General features: G+C 37.7%; 1 protein-coding gene and 1 long non-coding RNA gene across 2 annotated transcripts in view; both read right to left on the bottom strand.

Annotated features, from left to right (window-relative positions):
* Positions 1-1,403: 1,403 nt before the first annotated feature.
* LOC119075203 lies at positions 1,404-2,635 on the bottom strand. The gene is made up of 2 exons (XM_037181595.1): positions 2,473-2,635; positions 1,404-2,209 (listed from the first exon to the last, which is right to left on the bottom strand). The coding sequence occupies exon 2, from the start codon at positions 2,203-2,205 to the stop codon at positions 1,492-1,494; it is 714 nt and encodes a 237-aa protein (XP_037037490.1). The 5' UTR covers positions 2,206-2,209; positions 2,473-2,635; the 3' UTR covers positions 1,404-1,491.
* A 16,876-nt stretch (positions 2,636-19,511) lies between these two features.
* LOC119075208 overlaps positions 19,512-21,650 on the bottom strand; it is a 274,735-nt gene continuing 272,596 nt past the window's right edge. The window contains exon 4 of the long non-coding RNA XR_005087333.1: positions 19,512-19,585. This is a non-coding gene — a long non-coding RNA (uncharacterized LOC119075208). The remainder of the gene's footprint in view (positions 19,586-21,650) is intronic.

Genomic DNA, 21,650 nt, shown 5'->3' with positions numbered 1-21,650 from the left:
TTTGGCTGTAGTTGAGACCTGTACCTGTCGAATGAACCTACTTACACGAAATCCGGTCGTAAGACACCGGCCAAAAATGGCTTCAAAGTTAGCGGTTTTTTTGTGTAGTGTCTACGGAAAATGACCATATTTCCGCCATTTTGTTTTTCCAAAAAAAAGTTCTTCCATAAAACGTAGGTAATTAATGTACCTTTCTAACAAAAAAAGAAATCCGAGCCAAGTCACTTCTATCTCGAGTTATATCGATTCTTAGTTTTACACTAAAGCGGTAATTTTACCGGTAATACCGGTTCATCGACCTCAAGAAAAAAATTTAGTTCTACAACTTTTGATGCTCTATCAGAATCCATTCACAAAAAATCTTAAAACCTCGAATCCCACAGAGCCATTTTTCGTGACACAAGCGTCTGGACTATATGTTGTTTCCTGAGTTTTCTAAAAACCTTATTACTCTAACCGGTCGCACAAATGTTAAGAAATAAGGTTTAGTTCAAAAGAGAACTGACATTAGTCTCAGCAGCGCGTTAAATACTGAAAAAGAGACCACTCAGTCGGTCTCGTAATATACAGAGGAAGATACCACTCAGTCGGTCTCGTAAAATACAAAAGAAGAGACCGCTCGGTCAGTCTCATACAGTCAACTAAAACATTTTCTCATCGGTTTCGCAATCATCATCATCATCAATCCATCAGTATATGAGAAGAAACCAGTCTCAAAGGTTCGAAAAGAGACGTCTCAGCTCCATACAAAAAAAAGGTCTCAAAAGGGGTCTCACATTCACTTTTTTTTTACCCGGGTAGATGTGTATGAATGGATTGTGATGACATTTACAAGCGTCCTTTTTTAGACGTCCTAATTTTGTAAGCAGGACGTGTTACATTAAACACCCTAAATAGACTAAATTCACACTACAATGAATTGTCAAAGTAGTTCTACCCAATGTATGGGCTTCCCAGACGTACTCTTCTTCGACATTGCACCTACTTTTCACCAACTGCGGCTAGCCTGCTACTATTTCATTGATTTTGTCCTCTTTGTACTCTTTTTCTACAAGAAATGAAGTTCTCACACAATTTCCCACACGAGCTCAAAATTCTGACAGATAGCCCATACATTTTGTGTCAAAATTTCAGTTGACCGGATGTATACTTAACTTTGAAACGTAAAAAAAATATTACTTTTTTGGCACTTGGTATTATAGCCCTTGCCTTCGGCTCATGCCATAAACTTCCCACTGGGACTGCGTCAAAACGAAGTTTGGTTGCTAGAGAGGTGAACTTAAGTGTAGCGTCATATTTCTTTTGGTGCAGCGCTAACGATTTCGATAGAATTGATGGAATGTGCGGTGAATATGACGCTACTAAAAATGCTATTGAAATCGTGTAGGAGTCATGTAAGCGAGTCATCTGCGGTGAGTAACTTTATTCAACAATATTTTTCAATAATTTGTACACTTATACAGTACAATATAGGAAGACCGCTGTGATCTGCTACAATTTTATATTTGCATAGGCAGCTCGGGCCAATTCGTTCCATTCGGCATCTTGAACTTCCAACGCTTTCATTGCAATTTCAAGTGCCTGTGCTCTTGTTTCCGGATGCAATTTCATTTCTAGTAACTCATTTTCGATCGCTTCTTCACCGTGCAAACTGCCCGATTCCCTGGCAAAGTGCGTACGACCGAAGTACAGTAACTCCTTTCCGGTTTCGTCTTCGCTTTTTTCAGCCAATTCAAGAAATTTGCTAAACAATGCCCGACCATTGACCTCTAAACTGAGCAAAAAGACATACCTTAAGATGGGGTCACTAGCTCGACCAGCTAGAATCGCAAATTGGTAGCATGACCACCGTTGCATCTGTGTCGCTTTGCTCCATAAATATTTGACAGATGACGTGAACGTTGCTTCTCTATCCAGTCCGAGTGTTTTCAAATCGGCCAAAAACCATGGCCAATGAGTTGCATCTTCGGTGCAATGTGCATTGATGGCTTTCTTTACACGATCCATTTCTGCTTCGGCAGCTGGATACTTTAGAACTAAGTTTTGCAAGTCATGGAAGCCAAGGACAAAGAAGGTGAAACATGGAGCCACTCGAGACAGTCGTTCGGTGGCAGTTAGGGTTTCATCGTTTAGGAATTTAAAGAGGATGTTATGTTTCACCATCGAGTTGACCTTGCCGTCAATTTCAGCTTCAACGTCTCTCATCCTTCTGTAGTTGAAGAAATAAAATTAATTTCGCAAAAATTATGCGAAATCTATTGGCGATTTGCTGGAAAGGGTGCGACGCGTCACGGAAAAAGTACAAATTGCACATAGAAAGTGGTGACGCGCATCGGAAACAATATTGTTATTAGTACGAAGTACAAATCATACACAGCCATGAGTGGCCGCGCTTATCATTTCTCTGTTCCTGCGTATACAAAAATGTACGAACCAGCAAATCGAATCCTACAACTAAAGATCGTACATTACCTTCAGAATCTGAATGGCCCTTTGATGATTTGGTAGCGTCTGAACCTCTTTATTACTTCACACAGCAAATTATGACAGTTTAAGTGAACCAACTTCTAACGACATCGAAATTCGAATGAAGCTGAACTGATAACAAGGAAATATATCGTACGTTTGCCGTCTCTTATCGGATGCCAATTTGTAATTCTGAATACTGATTGTTGTAGATATAAAAAGCGGTGTTGGTAACGGGCGACCCGTACGTTATGGTTGTATAAGTTCCAGATTCCCACCACACTGTCTAGATAGATCTGTTCCAAGTGTAGGTGCAAAGTGCAGTTTACTGTCAAAAGTCATTCACAGAGTTTGTGGATGACGTTTCACATTTCGATGTTGCACTTGAAACAGACCTACAGTTTTGATTGACTAATATGTTCATTTGAACTAATCAATTTTAATTCAATCTCTTCAAGACGTATTAGCCTGTAACATAGGCCTACTCAGGCCCGGACTGTAGGCCCGATGCGCCTTTTGCTTTTTGGCGCTCCTCAGACCAATAAAATTTATTTAGGCGCCTCTGAGCCTTTTTCAGCCAATTCTCCCGATGCGCCTTTTGGTAGCCAGTCCGGCCCTGGGCCTACTCGATCATTCAATAGGGCAAACCTGGTGAGTTTGTTTTTTCTAGTGGCGACATATGTGCATTTTCATAGTTGAATCATATTTGCTGAATTCGGATCAACATAAATGACATGCTCCATTGGAAATCCAACCAGATGTCATGGATCTTGTAGACGTTTTCACCACTTGTCAGCAAATTTTCTTTATCGCTGAATATGACGCTGGTGTAGTTCGTATAATTCAAACTTCCGATTGCTGTATTGCAATGTCAAAGTGACAAGTGACAGTTGACTACTTAGCGAATTTATCCTTTTACGAAATGCAACATAGATCATCTTCAAGATACGGTATTCTCAGACGTTAGGCGTTTCGTTCATTCATTCATTTGTATGATTTTTTTTACGTGGATGGTGTATCTTAAACGTGGACGGCATTTCAAACGGCCTTGAAGATGATCAATAAGGGCAGAGGAAAACGAATTTAAATGAATGGTATTATGGCGTAGCGCCATCTGTTATCATTTTCTTCCTTTTCTTGCAGCGAAGCGAATAAATCACAGAAAATGTTTAAGTTGAAAAAAAGACTAGATGGTCTGGGTGGATGAATTAACAACTGCAACAGGAGTAATCGATTTGCTTTTGATTACTTTCGTTCACTTTCGTTGATTAAAAAGTTAGAGTGAACGAAAGTGATCAAAAGCGAACCGATTACAGCTGTCAATTTATCCACCTAATCTTGTTTCAACTTAAAAGGTCTATAAGGTTTCTTCAACTTTTTCGCTTCAACGTGGTAGATCACCGAAAGTTTTTATGAAAATTACGTTTCCCCCAGTGCCTCCAAATTCCAATGAAATTAAAGTGGATCAAAATTATTTCCATTTTTTTTTAAAGTTCAAGTCGCTATATAAACGTATACGGCGTCACAGAGAAATATTGGTGACACCGCCTTCGTGATCAACTCAGAGGTGTCTTTACCTGTTCTTTCAGAACCTTGAGAAATAGCGATTGCGCTTATTTCATCCTCAGACGAACTCATTTTTCATTTAAACTTCATCGGCTAGGAATCGCAATTCAACGAGGAAACGTTGCATCAATCTGTGGTACGCTTCCACCGTCTTAATTTTTTGATTAAAAGCATTTAAATTTCACCAAATCTGTTGAGTTCAACAAATTTAACATAACCTCACATGCAAAAAAAAATGGAAATAAATCGATTATCGTACACCGACGGGTTACACTCGAGAGATATCACTATATCAACATGTCTGGTTTTCCATTTATAATTTTCTGCATGTGAGGTTACGTTAATTCATTTGTTGAACTCGACAGATGAAATGTGAATGAAAAGTGAGTTCGTCTGAGGATGAAATAAACGAACTGGACAGACCATACCTGGATGCATTTTCATTGCCAAATTTTGTTTCGACAAAAAATGAGCGACGGCACCTATTCGAAAATCATTCGATTGAAAACGAAAAAAAAACGTGATTCAAGTGCTATAATCTCGTGGATTATTAGTATTACAAACAGAATTTTATGGCATGGTGATACTAGACCTTTGCTATTTGACTATGAGTATTAAGGTTAATATTCTACTTATTGTCGCATAAGTTTAGCTGCATCGTGATAACCGATACTAACCTACTAATAAATTAAAAAAAAAAGAAATTAAATTTCTTTTCGTAAATAAAATACCTACTTAAGTATGGTTTCCAGTCAACAAAACGTATTCCGTGTGAGAGCTGTCAAGTAAACAAAGCAAAGCAAGTGGAAATGACTTATATGTCAGCCTGAAACATGGTCTCGTCTGTGTTCGTCATTTTTATATATTTACTTCTTTTCCAGTTAAATTCTTTCCCGGAAATCGTACAAATATTTAATTTTCCAAATGGAAATGGAGTGGTAAATGGGCCGATATTTCTTAGCAAACATCGTAAAAGTAGAATTATGTTAGTAAAACTTCCCGCATATCCCACCGATAACATATTCAACACAAATCTCCCGCAGTCGCTATAAAAGTACACAGATTAAGTTAAAAATCATCTAAATCATAATACCATTAAGCCCCGGCCGTATGTGTATACATATAACATGAAACCATATGAAAAAGTTTTTTTTTTATTAAAACTTTCATCCAAAACCAATATCATTTTTCGAACATTAAAAAAAAGAGGCGGAAAAGCTATGAGAAATTTTCCGAACACAGAGACCGAAAAAAAAGCATTCAGAACATGCGACATGATGTCGAAAAAAGTGAAAAACTTTACCATTGACTTTTTGGATATTACAAACAACTTATGGCGCAATGTCATATCAGCATATTTTAAACATAAATCTGTATGTTGTTTGTGCAAAATGAATTTTCTTGGGCTTGTCAAAAAAAATGTTTTCCTTTATGCTTCTCGCAAATGAGAGAAATATAACTCCGAAAATGGACAATAATTTGTGACAAAATATCCAGACTTTGTAAATGCCTCCAAAGATCTAAATAAGTTTATTTCAATGGGGAGAAAAAAAAGAAAGCTTTCGAAACGAGAAATACCGACACTTTACACGTTAAGTGAGTCGAACACATTTTTACATTTGAAATGGAAAACAGTTTTTGGAATAACTTGCGCTAAATAAAAATGGAATTTAATTACTATTTGGTGCTTTTTGATGGATTGCAACATCTTTGCAGGTTTCGAAATTCGTACTTTTCTCGATGCTACAAATTCGCTTTTTGTTTCATCATCAGAATCGGAGTCAATGCAATAGTGTTCGTCGTCCAATTCCATTTCACGTTTGATGTCACTCATAAAAAATTTAAATTAAATGCATTCCTCGATGAAATTGTTGTCCAAATCAGGCGAGTAAATTTTGGTTAAATCAGCTACTCCACTCCGAATTTCGTCATCGGTGTCTGTGTCCAGGTGGAATAGGAAGTTGAACGGTCGCAACACCTTTTCGTATGACTGCGCTCTTGTGTCCAACGTTTTCCGAAAATGCTACGAATCGTTCAACGACTATTCCTTTATCAATCACATACCGCACGACAATCGTCAGTTGGTCCATATGGTACATCGGGAGTCGAATCCACGATTAATGAAAAGTACTTGCTGTGCTTAATTGCTTCCAGAATTTTCGATCGAACTTCCGTAGCTAGAAGTTCAATGAACTCGTTGCAGATGGTTGATGACAAATATGAAGTGTTGCCTCTTCCTTTGTTGCCGTAATTCTCGAGATGCTATTTCAGTAATGGATCCCTCTCAGCCAGCAATTCCAACGTTCCCAAGTAATTTCCATTGTGGTTGTTACCCAGATGTTCATTTTTGCCTCGAAACGGTAAACCACGACTCGCAAGAAAGCGAATAGTAGAAAAAAATTGGCTTCAAAATTTCTCTCCAATATTTCTCTTGGACGATAGCTTGGTGTGACAGTCTTGAGTCAACACTATTTACCGTCACCATTCGCTTCGTAAAAATGTACGCTGCCTCACAGTGATATTTTGATGTCTCATGCTCGACGATTTTATTGGAATGTTTCCAGTCGTCGAATCCTGTATCGATAAACGGGCCGCTGCACTTGTTAGCGAAGAATGAGCAGTAGGTGCAGAATATTTTGCCCAGTGTCTGGCTGTAGAAGATCCACGATCTTTGATGCACTTCTCCATTCACATTTGTTTTGAAAAACAAGTTTTGCGTGCAGCTTCTTTTCTGACCATTTATACATCGCTTAGACTTTGTAAAATCCAATTCCTGGATATTTTTCTGCATTTTATTTTTCATAAAATACGTCACGAGCATATTTACAGCAACTTTTTGACTTCTCCCCCTTAACTCTAACGACCCCCAAACTAGGATATCTGGAATCTAGGAATCCATACGAGTTCAACGAGCTATCACTCGTTACTGCAGCTTCAAAATTGGCCGACAACATGTCCGGAGCGATAGCGGAGGACTTGACGCAGTCTAACTTCCAAAAAAAGAACGAAGAAATTTTTTTGAGACGCGGCATATATATAGCCGAACATTTCAGTTTCTGCTCTTTAGACTATATCCCACAAAACCTATTCTATCATATTCTCGCTTCCAACACGAGCAAAACGAGCTATCACTCGACTATGTAGGTTTAAAATTGCCGGAGATACATCGTTTTGAAGTTGGTCATTTTGATAGATGCGACCCATCAAATGAAAGGTATTCGTAATACGATTCGAACAAAAAAATAATTTAAAAAATCGGGGCAGATTCGTTTGAGCTAGAGTGATTAGAGTGACCAAATTTTGAGCTACTCGTGCGTAGGATGAAAGGACTAGTATTTTTTTGAATTATGAGAGATAGAGAGTTACTTTCTTCGGCAAAGTCGCAGAGTTTTACGAGTAGAACAGATTGGCATATGTGAAAAATGTCGAAAGTTGGAAATGGGTGGGTCAATTGGGGTTTTAGAGTTATTTTGTGAATGGTGGCAGATAGAGAATTACTTTCTTCGTCAAATTTTCTATTTTCGTCAAATTTTCGATTTTCGTCAAATTTTCAAATTTCGTCAAATTTCGTCAAATTTTCGAATTTCGTCAAATTTTGTCAAATTTTCGAATCTCGTCAAATTTCGTCAAATTTTCGAATTTCGTCAAATTTTCGAATTTCGTCAAATTTTCGAATTTCGTCAAATTTTCGAATTTAGTCAAATTTTCGAATTTCGTCAAATTTTCGAATTTCGTCAAATTTTCGAATTTCGTCAAATTTCGTCAAATTTTCGAATTTCGTCAAATTTCGTCAAATTTTCGAATTTAGGCAGATAAATTTTCTTGCTGATCTCTTACTGAACATTTGCCACTTTGCGATGCAGATTTTTTTGGTAAAATTTTGGTTGTTTCCAGTCAAATTTTTTTTTGTAAAAATTATTTGGCAGATAATGAGAAAAACTAAGCCAGCTTGTTTGAACTAAAATTGGGTGTAAAATTTAATTTTTGCGTAACGAAGCTGAAAGCGTCAACTGTATCGATATCATTCATTTTAGAAATTGTATTTCAAAGACTGCGTCACACTTTTCTCGAAGAGATTTTTGTTGGGATATTGAACTTCGAAATATTGATGTTTGTATGAAAATAAGCAAAATTTCGTTTTTTCAGATAACTTAAATCGCCTACGTTAGTTAGTTAATTAGTTAGTTCCTATGGAAAAGTGGATCCAGCAACTCCTAAACGTTTCTGTAGATTTTCCTGAAATTTTGGTTATAGGCTAAGAACGGCCCAAAAATAAGAATGGAATTTTCAGAAGTTGTAAAGAGCCAAAGCTCCCCAAAGTCTCCATACAAATGCCATATAAAAGCCAATTTGTATGTGTGTGTGAGCTACATATTTTGTTGTTTTGGGATGTATTTCTTGTTGGGAATTGTTGGGATCATTAAGTATTAACTTCCACTAGGTCGGTTCCTAAATTTTGGGATGACAGATGATTCCTCTGGCACTTCCTAACTTCCATCGGAGTTTTCGATGGATTTGGGTTATTTTCAATTGTCAAAGTGAGGTGTACCAAGATTTGTTTCTAGATTTTGGGATTCAGACTGATTTCTGTAGCATTTTTTAACTTCCATAAAGTTTTTTGATGTTGTCGAAAAGACTTACTTACAAAAGTGGTGATATCGGTCAAAAAACCCTTAAAGGGTAAATGTGAAGCAAATTCTTTATCTAACTTACAAAATACCTGATATCGCTGAGGGTGTCGCATTGTGCGCCGTACGCAAAAGTTTTATAAACAAAAAATTTGTGAAAGAAAATATTACAACAAGAAATTTGCGTCAGAAGTGGCAGATGTTGAGGAACGTATTGTTAGGAAAATTGTTGAAAAATGTACTGAAAGAACTTAAACGAAAGAAAACCGAATCATTTGCCACTTGTGACGCAAATTTCTTGTTGTAATATTTTCTTTCACAAATTTTTTGAGTCAATTTTTTGTTGATAAAATATTTGCGTACGACGCACAATGCGTCACCCTCAGCGATATCAGGTATTTTGTAAGTAAGATAAAGAATTTGCGTCACATTTACCCTTTAAGGGGTTTTTGACTTATACCGATTTCTTGTCATGCCCCAGAAGGGTTTACTTGAACATTTGTTCCAATAGAATCACTGTTTAATTTGTCCTCGAAATTATCTTGTTGAGATGACTGGATGTCATCAGCTGATACTTTTCTTGGAAAAAAGTTTCGATTTTTTTGGGTTTTTCTAATACACTTTGGAATACTTCATTTTTAAGTGCTCTAGTTTTTCGAAAAGAGCTTCCCGACTTTTTAAAAACAGGCTCAGTCATCATTAATTATAAATCATTAATTATAAATTTGTAAAGCTTTATTATGAAAAGGTGACATTTTCCTATAAAAGCATGTAGGGATGTAGTGAACGAGTAGGACAGTTAGATTGTCTGAAACATTTGAAAGAACGTACAAGATCGAACAAAGAAATCATACTAGCTCCAAACTTTCCCATTTTCGAAAACATTTTGAGTCCAGTTTTTTAGCGCCTTGTTTTTCCAGCGCCCCATTTTTTTTTCAGCGCCTGGCACGAGCCTGAATTGCCCCGAGGTTAAGCCGCCCCTGCGTATGAATGCCGAAAGCAATCCTTATATGAGTGCATTGTCACAAAACACTAAAAAATAATATTCGCGCGCATACAACGACTTGACACATCTGGGAAATAATAAACATAGTATCGAAAATGACATAAGCGGGAATGGAAATTTAGAGAAACGAGTAGGGGAGAATGTTGCTCTTTTGGTACTAAATTTGGTGAGTGAATGTGACGTTTTTGGTTCTCCAGGATGAAAATTCAATTTTGTCTCTCACACAGAGTACTTTTTCGGTAATTGTAAATCGATGAGCGTGTTATCAATATTTGTAGTGAAAATCGGTATCGCTCAATTTTTCCAAAATCCACTTTTCCACTTTTTCGGTTAGTGGAAATTAAGCATTAAGATGTGATTTTTCGCTTTGCAAGTGTATTGTGTACTAAAATGAACAGAAATGAATTTTTCAGAGAGTACTTTCAAGTAAACGAACACAAAAGTTGAATCGTGTTTAATTTGTGATAGTAAACCAAAGTAAAATTTTATTCGCAAAATATAGAGGGCTACTAGATTATTCAGGTACGTTGTCAAACATATAAAACATATAAAAGACGAGCTATAGGTAGACCACCAGAGAGATGGACAAACGGAATTAAGAATATTGCAGGTACAAACTGGCAGCAAATGGCAATGGATCGTACGAAATGGAAAGAAGTTGGAGAGGCAGTGGATAGAAACAGGCTGAAAAAGAAGAAGAAGAAGAAGTTGTCAAACAAGCGCTCCTGGTTAACTTTACTCTGACGTGATCGTAAACGGATGCAAAACTGAACGAAAATGGAGAACTTTTTTTTTGTAAATGGAGACTGGACCATTCGTGCTTTAAGCTGAAATAGTAGTCAACCGTTTAAAAAATAGTTTATCGTCTATTGTGTCCTTTATTTACTTGACAGACGTAAACATGGGCAAAATGGAGGACTTTTCCCAGAATGTGGATTGATTGCGATTCGTGCTTTAATATTTGACAAAAGACTTTGTGTTGTATCGGTGCTAGAGAGCTGCTATGCTGTTTACCAAAATATATTTACTCACTGAAGAGAAGACTCTTGAAATTTTCCATCGTTTTTAAAAACGATAATTTCGAAAAGTTATATCCGGAGAATTACAAATAAGAAGTGCATGTGTTGGATTTCCAATTGAATCATCTAGTAGACCTGTGTAAAACTCTAGTATGCCATTATGTAATCGAGGCAATCGAGTTAGTTCTCTTATATTAGTCGATTAGTTTGGACGTCTTTCATTAAAATTATTTATATTTTGTATCCTCTGCGTTTATCTATCTACCTGGAAACTCTGGATAACTAACAGCATGTACCTGAATTACATTCACTCTGTTGTAAGTACACATTCATTGGCTCATTGGAAGTTTGTTGATGGCAATGCATAAAATATACCACAGGAAGTATGTCAACGTTTGCACGTCCAAAAAGACGCAAAAAGTTCCCAATCGCAAAAGCTAACAATGGAAAAATTTTAAAAACCAATATCCGGACAACGATTACTTAAGAATGTGCATGCTTCAACTACAGTTTGCAATTTTCGTCAATATTATTACGGCTAAAATGTCATCCGCTCTGAGGTACAAAAAAACGCATGAAGAAAATTAGAAAAATCCGCCAATTTCCGATGACGGAAAAATGGGAAAATTTCCATTCTTAAAACAGTCATGATGTGTATAACATTGGGTATTTGTAGTATACACACAACCCAAACGAGAAATAATATCCCAAGTTAAAATTTGTCGTTTTAATACAAATAATCTTTGCTCATTTTTCCGCTTCGTGAACCATAACTTTTAATTTTTCCTTCTGTGTGTGTGCCTCTTCATGCTTAATATAATCTCTAGTTCATGGACGAAACGAAACATTCAACATTTATTACAAAAACTAATTATAACGTTGAATGACTTGTCAATAAACACAGCGGAAATGGCATTTTCCACATTTTATGGGAGAATACAGAAGAAGAAAAAAAAAAGTTTTCTCGTTGAAAAAAAGCGTTGAGCTACATGGATGGCTTTACATTTCAATAGTTTCGCTTTTGGAGCTCGTTCAGGAACGATTTTTTCTTCACTGAGTTTCGTTCAGTTAACGATGACAGGTGTAACTGTGAGGTTAGATTTCTCACGATGTATTTTGGTCGTGAAATGTTACCCAAATGTCATGAAACTTCGGTGAAGTGAATTTACAATGGATGTGTTGTGGTTTGAATTTTTTTTTGTTACAAAATTATCTGCTGATAGAAATCATTTCGGTTTCTGTGGACCATTTGATGAATCTATATGCCAGCGTCGACAGTTCAAGAACAAAGATTTTCCGATGTCGAATCGATCTGCCACCGACCTAACAGAACATTTTCATAGAAACGGATTTTCATAGAAACGGATTTTCATAGAAACGGATTTTCATAGAAACGGATGTTGTGCTAAAATCAATCCTGTACGAGTCGGGGGCTGCAAGCAACCACAGTACAGGCAGTATTTGCTATATTGTTGTCGAGAACATCAGACCGCTGATATTAAAAACGAAGTAGCAAGCATCCAAGTGCAAAATGCCAGAAACGTCCATCAAATGGCAGAGAGGTTTTTGCGTGCAGAACCACCAAGTTTCATGTTGCCGGCGAATATGTTGCGTTTTAGATAATGCTTAGGTTACTACAATATGCCGTAGCATTGATGAAAAGCAGATCAAGCAGATGAAGCAGCTGTTCGACTTCGGCCAGACGGAGAATTAGTACATTTGGCCCGGTCTCATCGATCCGAAAGACGGAAGAAGGAAGTGAAGATCATGCCCAGGTAACCGCTCAATACTATTACGAGGCATATGAGGAGACGCCTGATGCAATTCAGATGATCAAAGAAATGGTCGAACTGGATGGTCGATCTTAAAAAAGCGCACTGGAGATTGTGTGGAAATATTTTTTTTCTGCGATTTTTCATTGAGTCGAATGAATTCTGAATAATGGATTTGTGATGTTCGTCATGGTCAAATAAATTTCTAAGGTAAACGGTTCTGTTGTCAGTTTTTTGTGGCACATCCTTCCTCTTCATCGATAAATCAGTCGCTACTTTAGGTCTTCAATGTTTTGAGACCAGGATCCGCTGGCTACAATTTGGCTACAATTTGACACCTTAAATCTGTTTCAACCTGACCCGATCTACTGTTATTCGGGAGTGTGAGCGTAAAACTCTAGCTGTTTTGCAGTCCAGACTGCAGTAGTGGACGTAAAATAAATGAATTAAAAATTAAAATGTCTATTTCTGTAAGTGACAATACACTCTCAATCACTTAACTGGAGTTCACGTTCCTACTTAAAAGAATTACCTTTATGCATCATGATATTTTCTGAAAAGCAAACGGTGTGTGAATGTAAACATAAACAGAAAGTTAACTCGTAACTTTCACTAACGTATCTGAACGGCAAACGTCAGACAACTGTCAGTGTAACATTAAACGAATCGTCAAATGTTCACTGAGTGAAGAATTTTCCGTTCCTGAACGAGCCCTTGTGTGTAATAAGCTAAAACAGTGCCCGCTTGGCTGGCCAAAAATGTTGTCTCTTTCTATTCATTTCATTTTTTAATGAGACTGCATTCAATTGGAATTTTTGGCGAACCAAACGAAACTAATTCGAAAATGAACCCTTCGCTTGTGCAATATGACTACTTGCACTACTCATAGCGACGTGAAGGAGACATAATTTAAAAATTTTCTTTGGTTTTCCTGTCAAGTTATAGTGAGAGGGAAGGAATATATAATTTGGACCAGTTATTTTAAGTTGGCTTTCGGGATGTGTCAAAAATTTATATGAAATTTGCAATGACAGTTACCCCAAGGCAAGATATGATTCGCTTGACTGTAAGTCAGGGTCTTATGCCGGAAAATGCCCTAAATTGTTTGTATGAAAGTTTGTATGATATGTTATGAAAAACGGAGTTGTTTGTTCCAATATTTCAAAAGGTGGGGCCCAGTTAATTGGTCATCGGAACTCTCGCTCTGATCATAACAGTCTAACAGTTCTTCGTCGTAAGTACGGTTAAAAATCCTTGCATTAATTAGAAATGGTACATTACGAAATAGCTGGGACCTTTTTTGTTGAGGCGTGTGGGACAGTACCATATTTGCCAGCGGCCAAAAAATGCAAAAAACTGGTTTTGAGAAAGACGGGAGTGAGTCGTTTTCTAGCCGCAAGTAAACAAAAATTCCGATATGTTCTGTCACTATTTGGTGACTTTCAGGATATCCAGGTAGCGTTTCTTCCTACATGAAACTTGGTACTTGGACTGGTACCAATTTTTTCACTACGATTTGTGTCAGCACTTTCTTTGTGAAATATGGCACTTTGACTGGGCAAAAATTTTTTACCCCTACGCGTCGCACTCTTCGTTGAAAATGCCAATTAACCATTGACAATTACTTAGTTTGTTTTGAGCACGACCACAGCAATAACTCGGAACTATGATGGCTACAGGTACCTCGTGAATGTAAAGGCGAATTTTTCAAACCGCAAAAAAATTCTCCACCTATACGTTCCTGCCGTTCTGTGCGGTTACGATAGCATGGCACGTTTCACTTCAACTTGATAAAAACATAAAAATCAATTCAACCAAACAAAACGTAGTCAAGCACATCACACATATAAATCATACCGACAATTTATGGGAACTTATGAGCACAAAACTTTAAATAACGTCAATTAAGTTTTTGGTGTTGTCTCTTCCCCCATACGACGACGGTGACTTTTGTTTCTTTATTGGTGTGTTCACGTTCGAAACTTGGTAAAGAAAATCCTTGTGTGTCGTAAACTGTAATATGAGGTGGATGTATCCAATGGCATTTTTGGGAGAGATCCGGTGCTTATACATTGAGAATATCTGTTCAACTTATAGCATCAGTTTTCTTGTCGTTGTATTTCACAAGCATCAAGAAAATTTACGAGGCATAACTTTATGAATTGTTTTGTATATTGTGTAACGCTAAAATGCAAGTCTAGTTTGGTGTATAATTTATGTTTTCGATAAAAACTCGGTGTTGTTGCTTTTATGCAGAGATTATCGTTTTACCGTTTTATATACATTATTCCAATACACCATGTGCATGGGGTATGTGGAAGTTATATATACTGCAATAATGAAGTCACATGGAGAATACTCCTTTAGACCCGTACGAAGCAACGTAGCTTAACAAATACATCGGGGAGCATTTTCACAATGAATATAAGCCATCTAGGAATGGTCTAATGTCACTGCAGAGGACATAACGATTTTAAAAACAGATTCAAACGCACTCATTTTCATACTATTTTTACATAAATAATGACTGCAGTCAAGATAAAGACCGATACTCCTCAAGGTTCTGAAAGAACAGGTTAAGACACCCACGAGGGCGGCTGACACCGAAATCGATAAACGCACTCAGTACTGATTGTGTGTGAAATCAACTTGAAGAAAATGTTTTTTTAGGAAAATTCGGAATTTTGTTTTTGTTACGTTGCCTTTTTCATATAAACTTCGTAGCCGCTGAACTCAATTTGTGTGTCACCGCCTTCGTGATCAACTCAGAGTTGTCTTAACCTGGTTCTTTCAGAACCTTGATACTCCTGAGTTGATCACAAAGGCGGTGGCATCAAAATTTCTCTGCGGTGCCAACTAGGTTTGAGAAAGGCTTTATGACAATTTCCACTGAACAAAAAAATAAACTTTAAGTTCACCTTTCACAAAGATCTGAAGTACAAGTCTTTTCTTCAAAATTGTTTTATCGCTTGCCTCCAGATTGATTTTAGATTTTCGTTCTATCGGAGTGAGATTGCATCGACTGGTCAATGGATTTCTTTGGCAGCAGTGACATGAAACCACAACAGTTGACTGGAGTTAAGAGCCCAATAATGTAGCTTTCAAATGGCGCTAGTTTAGGTGGAGATCGAGATCTTCGTTCCGACTGGGTAGCTCTGTCACCTTTCCTGACCAAGTCTTCAAATCATGTCGTTAATACCAATAAATAAATAATCATGTCGTGTGAGCCATGCCTGATTAGGGAAACCAGTAAACCACTTTTTGATATCTCGTATTTTCTTGTGACTAATGTTATTGCACCAGCTAAGTTTGCATGGAATCGAACTCAACCTCAACATTAGCTGCAACTTGACGCAAACGAATTCAATATGTGGACAACATAACGAAACTGAATTCACCTATGCAAGTTAGGGTGGGTCGATTTTAACAACTTGAAAATCCACAGCCAGCGGCAGGTGTAGCTTGCCAAAACTAATCAATCTGCATCATTAGTTTTTCTTTTCCGAATACTTTTGAGTACCGCACAATTGATTGAATGGGTTTGTCAGGCTACTCGTATTTCCTTTCAAAATTTCATAGAAAATTTTCTTAAAAAAGCTTTTATAAGCCTTGCAGAGGCTCTAATAGACTGAAACAAACATAATACAACTTAATTTGGAAAAATCGGTGCATTCGACGTGAAAATATTTACATTTTCTATGTAATATTGGGGGTCTGTGAACTTTGAACCACCAAATGAGCGATAAACTTCCTCAAATTTGGTTAGTCCTTTCTGTTAGGGTTAGAATAGGTAAAAACGACAAAGATGTCGAATTGTCGGAATTTCTCAGATTGATTATTACCATAGAAATGCTACTAGCATGAACAATGAATTGACAAGTGTCAAATTTGGAGTTTTTAGTGATTTTCATTGTTAATAATTGGATGCATGGTTATTATTAGAAATATTTTTTATTTTTTCCGAGCTCTCGCAAAGCAAACAGTTTTCGTCGAGGGAATGAAATATGAATGAAAAGCTTGCTAAGTGTAATCAGTGAAGTCTGATATTTTTGGAATTATTGGAGCCCTTGCTCGACTTAAAACTAAACATTTGTCCACGTTCATTAAATTACCGGAGAAGATGGTGTTCCAGTGGAAGCCATTAAACTGGGTGGAGATTCCTTATTAAAGGCAATTACGGCTTTGTTTAATCAATGTCTCCAATGGGAAGAAGTACCAGAAGCCTGGGAAAATGCGGTAATTACATTGCTGCATAAAAAAGGAGACATAACAAAGCTGGAAAATTACCGACCCATAAGCCTATTGTCAACACTCTACAAGTTGTTTATGAAAATCATTACGAAGAGGAACACTAACAAGTTCGACTTCTACCAACCTGTTGAACAAGCTGCTTTCGGATCTGGTTTCAGCACAAACGACCATTTGCAGGTGATGAGAACGCTTATTGAGAAGTGTCGTGAATACAACATCGACATAGTCTTGCTATTCATAGACTTCGAAAAAGCTTTCGATTCAGTGGAAACATGGTCGATATTGGACGCATTAGACGAATGTAGAGTAGACTCAAGGTACTCCAACACAATTCGATATGTGTACAAAAATGCTACTTCATGTATAAAACTTCATAAGAGCACGGAGAAATTGAGAATCGGCCGAGGTTTAAGGCAAGGTGACGCCATTTCACCAGAGTGTTTTTGGGAAGTTAAACTGGAGTAAAATGGGAATAAAGATAAATGGAGAGTACCTGAGCAATCTCCGCTTCGCTGATGACATTGTACCGATAGCAGCGAATCTAGGTCAGGCTCAGCTTATGCCTTGGCTTATGCTACAACAGTTAAGTGAAGAGGCAAGCAAAGTTGGCCTCAAGATGAACTTATCGAAAACAAAAGTCATGACCAACATCGGGGGCGATAGAGAAATCAAAATTGGTGACACTGTCATTGAACGAGTCGACAGCTACGTATTTCTAGGACATAAACTGAAGTTAGGTCTGGACAACCAAACTGCAGAAATAAGACGTAGGTATGGTCTTGCATGGGCAGCGTTCTGAAAACTCAGACTAATTTTCAAACGCAAAGTTTTCGACACTTGTGTCCTTCCAGTGCTCACTTATGGAGCGGAAACGTTAACTTTAACGAAAGCATCCGAAGATAAATTGAGAGTGACACAAAGAGCCATGGAACGGAGTATGCTCGGAATAACACTCAGAGACAGAATGACGAATCAATGGATTCGACAACAAACCAGGGTCGTTGATGTCATGGAAAGAATAGCATCTCTGAAATGGAGCTGGGCGGGACATATTGCAAGAAGGACAGACGGAAGGATCACCAGAGAGATGGACAAACGGAATTAAGAATATTGCAGGTACAAACTGGCAGCAAATGGCAATGGATCGTACGAAATGGAAAGAAGTTGGAGAGGCCTACATCCAGCAGTGGATAGAAACAGGCTGAAAAAGAAGAAGAAGAAGAAGATTAAATTACCGTTGTATAGTTGAATTGTCAAACCTTCTTTAATGCTTCGTAGGTGATAATAACTCTCTTTTATTATTATTTATAGGCTTTATAGGCAAACAACGAAACAAGTCGTCTATCTTCACAAAAGTAACGCGATGCGTGCTATGATTTCAACAGCCTACAAATATTTTCTATGTTCATGCTATAAGCAGTGCTGTGTTATTACCGATGAATAGTTTCAGAGGTCGAGCTACTCTATTAGAAAAAGAGCGTGTTCAAATGTAAAACATTCTACAGATTCTATTCCTGTAGAAATCTGTCAATCTTCTGTAAATCTGTAGAAATTTCCGTTTTTGGCTCAAATAGTTCGCCATCAGCGCATTTGCAACAATTTCTGACACATTTACAGCGAGCGATATCAAATTGTTTTTCGCCATCGTCATAGAATACTTTAAAGCGGTGTCGATTCTTGTATCTTTTATTATTCTTGTAATCCTCAATTCGTGTCTTTTTCCAAATTCCAAATTCTCATGTACAACATCAAGAACAAGTAACTCCAACAGTTTGCTTTTGTTTTCATCTGCAAGTTTGTCGTCGCAGCCCAGACATACTCTCCTTATGATGTCAAGTTTTGTTAGCGGGCGTTCCTCACTTAAAACACTTGGCTAGATAAAGTCAAAGCGGCCTTGGCAAATTTCAAATAATACTGAAATACATTTATGTAGCATCTGAATAGTAGGAGATTCATAATTCTACGGTAAAAGGAACGTATTTCGTTCCATCAGAATCTACTACTTCGAAAAAATGACGTTTTTAACAACATCTGTAATAATCAATCTCAGATTGAATCCGAGAAATTCCGACAATTCGACATCTTTGTCGTTTTTACCTATTCTAACCCTAACAGAAAGGACTAACCAAATTTGAGGAAGTTTATCGCTCATTTGGCGGTTTAAAGTTCACAGAGACCCCCAATATTACATAGAAAATGTAAATATTTTCACGTCGAATGCACCGATTTTTCCAAATTAAGTTGTATTATGTTTGTTTCAGTCTATTAGAGCCTCTGCAAGGCTTATAAAAGCTTTTTTAAGAAAATTTTCTATGAAATTTTGAAAGGAAATACGAGTAGCCTGACAAACCCATTCAATCAATTGTGCGGTACTCAAAAGTATTCGGAAAAGAAAAACTAATGATGCAGATTGATTAGTTTTGGCAAGCTACACCTGCCGCTGGCTGTGGATTTTCAAGTTGTTAAAATCGACCCACCCTAATGCAAGTAGAGTTCCATGCTTAACTGCTGATTTGGAGTGCCTTCACTAAAGTTCAGTGTGTTTATTTGGGTGCAACAGCATTTATCATATGATGGCGACATCTTCCTATAGATGTTTTAATGGCTACAGACGGTAAATGAAAAGATATTTTAGCTCGGTTACACTTAACTGGCCTTGAGGGCAGTGTCAAAATACGTATACAATTCGTACTTCGAAAAATCGAACTCTGAATTTACATCTGGTTTCATTCATAAGTTTTTGACATTGACCTCGAGGCCAGTTAAATTTGATTGATCTTCGCTCTCCGTTAACACTGTATTAACCTAAGGGCGCGTACAGTAATTCTTCGTTAAGTTTAACCAGTGAATTTTGACAAGTCTACCCATATAAATTATCTGTCAAAATTTTCACAGTGAACTTCGCCGGAGATTACTGTACTCTACTGAGATTACGCACTCTAATTTTTAAGAATGGAACTTTCTCTTCTCCGGGGGAACTGATACAGTGTTAAAAGAGAGTAGAAATTTTGACATATCACCGAGCTCAGTTAAATTAACTGGTTTTTACCCTGTTTTTTCGATCGTTTAACACTGTATATTGGTAGACAAACATTTTCAAATTTGTATTGGTTCATCAAAGGGTTTACTATTAAAGAGATAAATTTTTGAATCGAGAATAAAGTATGGTTTCCACTCAACAAAAAGTGCTCCGTGTGAGAGCGAGCTGGTAAGTAAGCAAAACTCACACGGAGTACTTTTTTGGTAAGTAGCCTACACCTGTGGGTACTGGCATTAGTGCTCTTAGAAACAGTCCATGGGATATCCCAGGCTGTAAACTTTGTGGCAGATACAGATACGCCAATAGACCAATAATAAGAAACGTGGGATCGGAGGATATGTCCGACATAACTGTAGGCAGGCCGCAGTAGCCGAGATGAAAAACAAAGAGTCTCCCGGAGAAGATGGTGTTCCAGTGGAAGCCATTAAACTAGGTGGAGACTCCTTATTAAAGGCAATCACGGATTTGTTCAATCAATGTCTCCAATGGGAAGAAGTACCAGAAGCCTGGGAAAATGCGGTAATTACATTGCTGCATAAAAAAGGAGACATAACAAAGCTGGAAAATTACCGACCCATAAGCCTATTGTCAACACTCCACAAGTTGTTTATGAAAATCATTCCGAAGAGGAACACTAACAAGTTCGACTTCTACCAACCTGTTGAACAAGCTGCTTTCAGATCTGGTTTCAGCATTTGACCATTTGCAGGTGATGAGAACGCTTATTGAGAAGTGTCGTGAATACAACATCGACATAGTCTTGCTATTCATAGACTTCGAAAAAGGTTTCGATTCAGTGGAAACATGGTCGATATTGGACGCATTAGACGAATATAGAGTAGACTCAAGGTACTCCAACACAATTCGATATGTGTACAGAAATGCTACTTCATAAGAGCACGGAGAAATTCAGAATTGGCCGAGGTGTAAGGCAGGGTGACACCATTTCACCGAAATTATTCACGGCGATTCTGCAGAGTATTTTTAGGAAGTTAAACTGGAGTAAAATGGGAATAAAGATAAATGGAGAGTACCTGAGCAATCTCCGCTTCGCTGATGACATTGTACCGATAGCAGCGAATCTAGGTCAGGCTCAGCTTATGCTACAACAGTTAAGTGAAGAGGCGAGCAAAGTTGGCCTCAAGATGAACTTATCGAAAACAAAAGTCATGACCAACATCGGGGACGATAGAGAAATCAAAATTGGTGACACTGTCATTGAACGAGTCGACAGCTATGTATATCTAGGACATAAACTGAAGTTAGGTCTGGACAACCAGACTGCAGAAATAAGACGTAGGATTGGTCTTGCATGGGCAGCGTTCGGACGGCTCAGACTAATTTTCAAAAGCAAAATGAATAATTGTCTGAAACGCAAAGTTTTCGACACTTGTGTCCTTCCAGTGCTCACTTATGGAGCGGAAACGTTAACTTTAACGAAAGCATCCGAAGATAAATTGAGAGTGACACAAAGAGCCATGGAACGGAGTATGCTTGGAATAACACTCAGAGACAGAATGACGAATCAATGGATTCGACAACAAACCAGGGTCGTTGATGTCATGGAAAGAATAGCATCTCTGAATTGGAGCTGGGCGGGACATATTGCAAGAAGGACAGACGAACGTTGGACCAAAAAGATCATGAACTGGCGACCATATAAAAGACGAGCTATAGGTCCACCAGAGAGATGGACAAACGGAATTAAGAATATTGCAGGTACAAACTGGCAGCAAATGGCAATGGATCGTACGAAATGGAAAGAAGTTGGAGAGGCCTACATCCAACAGTGGATAGAAACAGGCTGAAAAAGAAGAAGAAGAAGAAGAAGACATATACGCGGGTGACACACTGTTGACGACAAAATGACGGATTTCATACAAAAAATCACCGTCGCCGCGC

The sequence above is a fragment of the Bradysia coprophila genome, unplaced genomic scaffold, assembly GCF_014529535.1.
Source record: "Bradysia coprophila strain Holo2 unplaced genomic scaffold, BU_Bcop_v1 contig_193, whole genome shotgun sequence".
Taxonomy (NCBI): domain Eukaryota; kingdom Metazoa; phylum Arthropoda; class Insecta; order Diptera; family Sciaridae; genus Bradysia; species Bradysia coprophila.
Note: the sequence above shows the minus strand (reverse complement) of the source record. Positions and strands in the feature narration are given on the sequence as shown.

What these genes read in the sequence shown, in the direction of transcription:
- LOC119075203 (XM_037181595.1), bottom strand. Translation starts at nt 2,205, where the DNA reads ATGAGAGACGTTGAAGCTGAAATTGACGGCAAGGTCAACTCGATGGTG.